This window comes from Oryzias melastigma, linkage group LG6 (genome assembly GCF_002922805.2).
Source record: "Oryzias melastigma strain HK-1 linkage group LG6, ASM292280v2, whole genome shotgun sequence".
NCBI classification, from domain to species: Eukaryota; Metazoa; Chordata; class Actinopteri; order Beloniformes; family Adrianichthyidae; genus Oryzias; species Oryzias melastigma.
Window position 1 is genome coordinate 13197117 of NC_050517.1, and position 4176 is coordinate 13201292.

The window sequence follows — 4176 nt, forward strand, 5'->3', positions numbered from 1 at the left end:
TTTATTTGTAGCAAACAATAAAGTTTTCAAAATTTACCCAAATACTTAATTAATATATTTTCCACCATATTTATTTAAATGTCGAAGATACATAAGGCATTCAAAATTATGGTTTCACTGATTTAACTAATTTGTTAATTAAATTATTTTTTTCTTTTCTTATACAAAATCAAACATTTGAATCTTTCTGTATTCTCTTAAAGCCTGTGAAGCCGCCGTGCCACCATGTATTTGAGTTCTAACACCCGTTCAAAGCCCGGCCCCAACAGCAGCAGCATCACTGAGCTGCTCGGCGCTCTGTGTGACTGCAGCCTCTCCGGGGTGTCATGGAAGCGCCGGGCTGTGGGGGGAGTCTCCAGAGAGAGCTTTCACAGAGCTCTCAAGAAGCGTGCCTACGGTGCCCTGCTGTCAAAAGTCTTTCAAGATGGCACCAAAGGCTCCCCGCCGGGACAAAGCGCAACAAGCAGCACGCCACCCAGAAACAAAGTCCTGATGATGTGTTTTGACCTGCGCGTGGCGGGGTGCAGAGAGGAAGCAGAAGCTTTGGAGGAGCAGCTGGGAAGGCTGCCCGATGGAGCTTCCTCTGATCTAAAAGAAGTGGATGCCGTCCTTGAACTTCTGGTCTTTCTCGCTGGTTCTGCACCTCCACCCACTGCCTCCTTTAACAGGGATTACATGAGGCGAGAAAGGCCTGTGCTGCGGAGACCTCAACCCTGGAGTTATCAAAGTGAGGAGCTGCAGAGACTCGAGGCCCGAGCGTGGGGTTTGGTTTGTGGGGAGGAGTGGGGCACTCTGGAGAGTCTCTGTGTGGCTCAGAGGCTGATGGATGCTCCGCCCGGGACGGGGCTGTTGGCTCTGAGAACTAAACTTGATGCAGAAGAAAAGTTTGAGAAGGAGACCAGAATGTCTCTGTTTGGAGCCCTTCAGCACACACGCACATCCGACATGGACATAAGACTGGACATACCTCCTGTTCCCAGTAATGTTGACGTTACTGGGCTGGCTATTAGGGTAAGAAACCAAACAGAATGATTCTTTTCTGCTTTTTCTAAAATGATTGATTGAAATGATCAATCTGTACTCATCTTCTCTCTGTATTATGAATGACATCGGTAGGTTCCCCACTGCTTGGATCAGTCAGAGGATGAAGGCTTTCAGTCTGCTTCAAATCTGACCCCAGATTCTCAGTCCGAGGCGAGCCCTGTTCCAGACTTTGATCTTTGGGAGGCTCTTCGCACCTTTGAGCCTGAAAGACGGCGCTGCTGGGAGTCTATTGGCTGGTAAATACAGTTTCATTTCAAGAAGGCAGATTAGAAATGCAGACATTAAATTCCTTAAATGCACACATTTGTTTTAACATTCTTTTACAAAAATGTTTTAAAAATGAACTTAATCTAGTTAATAACTAGAAGCAAATATATATTTTTAGAAAATAAATTAGATTTATTTTAGCTCTTTATTTTTTTTCTTTCATGAAGCATCACGGACATCAGAAACAAAATCACAACACCGTCCTGCAACTTCATGAATGAAGTTCAAATAAGTTTAAATAAATTACTTTACAGTCACCTGAAGATTCTAAATACACTGGGGCAAAATCGTATTTAGTCATCCATCGATCGTGCAAGTTGTTCCATTTAAAAGATGAGAGAGGCCTGTAATTTTAATCATTGATATCCCTCAAATATAAGAGACAAAATGAGGCAAAAGAATCCAAAAAAATCACATTGTCTGATTATTAAATAATTTATTTGTAAATTATAGTAGAACATAAGTATTTGGTCAATAACAAAAGTTCATCTCAATACTTTGTTAGAAAATCCTTGTTGGCAATGACAGCAGTCAAAGGTTTCCTGTAAGTCTTTGCAAGGTTTTCAAAAACGGTTGCTAGTATTTTGGTCCATTCCTCCATGCAGATCTCCTCTAGCCCTTCCGCTCTCTTTGGGGTCCAGTTGACTCCAACCACATATTAATATGTGATGTCTTCCATGACAAAGGTGGACAGGATTTTATGTCTGTCATGGACATTAGTGAAACTCAAAAATCAAAGATAAAAAAAAGTTCAGTGCACTGTCTTGGGGGGTCCAGATGACCCCACTCTTAATGTAAACAAACTAAGGAGAGCGGAAGGGTTACAGCAGTGATGTTTTGGGGCTGTTGCTGGAAAACGTGAACTTTCAACTCAGTCCGAAGATTTTCTATTAGGTTAAGATCTGGAGACTGGCTAGACCTCTCCATTAGCTTGAAATGCTTCTTAGGAAGCCACGCCTTCATTACCCGGCAGTGTGTTTGGGATGGTTGTCATGCTGAAAGACCCAGCCATGTTTCATCTTCAATGCTGATGGAAGGAGGTTTTCACTATAAATCTGACCATATATGCCCCCATTTATTCTTTGCTTTACATGGATCAGTCATCCTAGTCCTAGTCATGATGTTTCCACCCCCATGCTTTACAGTAGGTTTGGTGTTCTTTGGATGTAACTCAGCATTCTTTCTCTTCCAAACAGTGGGGTTCTTACCAAAAAGTTCTATTGTGGTTTCCTCTGACATTCTCCCAATCCTCTTCTGGATCATTCAGATGTTCTCTAGTAAACTTTAGACGGGGCTGCACATGTACTGACTTTAGCAGGAGGACACGTCTGTAACTGCAGGGTTTGAATCCCTAATGGCGTAGTGTGTTACAGATGGTAGTCTTTGTCACTTTGGTCCCAACTCTCCGCAGGTCGTTCACTAGATCCCCCCTTGGTCATAGTGGAGTTTAGAGTGTGACTGTTTGAGGTTGTGAACAGGTGTCTTTCATATAGATAACGGGTTCAAACAGGTGTCATTAATACAGGTAATGAGTGGAGGACAGAGGATCCTCTTCCAGAAGAAGAGAGACAGAAATCTTACTTGTTTCTAGGTGACCAAATATTTATTTTCTACCATAATCTGCAAATAAATTCATAAAAAATCAGACAATGTTTTTCTGGATTCTTTTCTCATGTTGTCTTTCATAGTTGATGTATATTTATAATGAAAATTAAAGGCCTCTCTCTTCTTTTCAAGAGGGAAAATTTGCAAAATTGACCTAGTTTGACCCAAAGTAATTGTGCTTTCTAAAATGGAGCTTAGGTCTGTAAAAATAAAAGATTGCAAGAAATTTGCTTTTAAATTGCTCTTTGCACTGGACATGAATGAGTTAACAGTGAGGAGGCAGAGCTAGCGTCGTACTGAAGAAATCTGTCAGAACTAGACTCAGATCAGCCACTCGGCTTTTATATATTTAAAAGTCAGAAATGGGGAAAAAATAAAAAAAACACCAGAATATCTGAAATAAAAAGACAGAGAAAACAATGTAGCAACTATATTATATACATGTATAAAGAGCAAACGGTAAATTTGGAAAATGTGAAAGAAAAAATAATTCTCTTCTGATTTCAACAGACAGCCATTAAAAAAATAAGCAAATGTATTAATTAGGATTTATTCTGTTGCTTCTCATTAGAACTCTTGGTGTAGTTCTTTGAAACAGGCAGAGTTTTTTCTGAGAAATTTTTTTAGACAATTAGAGTGATTATAATTGTCCAATATTAAGGGAACGAATTCATGAAGTGATTTCTCAGTATCATTTAGAAACAAGAGGTTTTCTGATTTTAGTAATATTATGCGGAAGAATCAAAGCAGTAATGAAAACTTGATTTATGTGAAAGTTAATAAATGTTTTCTGATTAAAAAAAAAAGAATGTCTTACACTAAATTAAAGGCCAAATAGAAGTTGATGTCCACAATATTACACAGGGGAAATCTTTAATCAAAAATCAGATACTAAATTGTTACCTGATGTTAAATAGAAAAAAGAACAATTGTGATGATAGTTTTCTTAGAGTGACAAGAAAAATGTCAGGTTTTCTGACTGGTTTTGTGCATTTCCTATTAGCAATGACCAGCCTATCATTTTAAAAGTTTATTTATCAGAATAGTGAGACAGAATGACGATAAAATATAAATCATTTTTTTTTAATTTCCAGGTTGGATTGTATTATAAAAAGATCATTGGTGAGAAAAAGAATTAAGGATTTAGTAATTCCACATGACAATGACGCCAAACCCACAGCTAAGGCAACAATGACTTAAGAAACTCTTGTTCAAGCCATTTGTGGACCATAATCCTCTAGAAAACAAGTCTGAGGTTTT

At 38.8% G+C, this 4176-nt stretch overlaps 1 protein-coding gene across 1 annotated transcript in view; it reads left to right on the plus strand.

Annotated features, from left to right (window-relative positions):
* The window catches only part of tubgcp6 (tubulin, gamma complex associated protein 6), a gene marked incomplete in the record, with an annotated part of 39130 nt that overhangs the window by 1088 nt on the left and 33866 nt on the right, over window positions 1-4176 (plus strand). Inside the window, 2 exon segments of the mRNA XM_024280711.2 lie at window positions 216-1011; window positions 1117-1280. Coding sequence (XP_024136479.1) covers window positions 226-1011; window positions 1117-1280 — 950 coding nt within the window.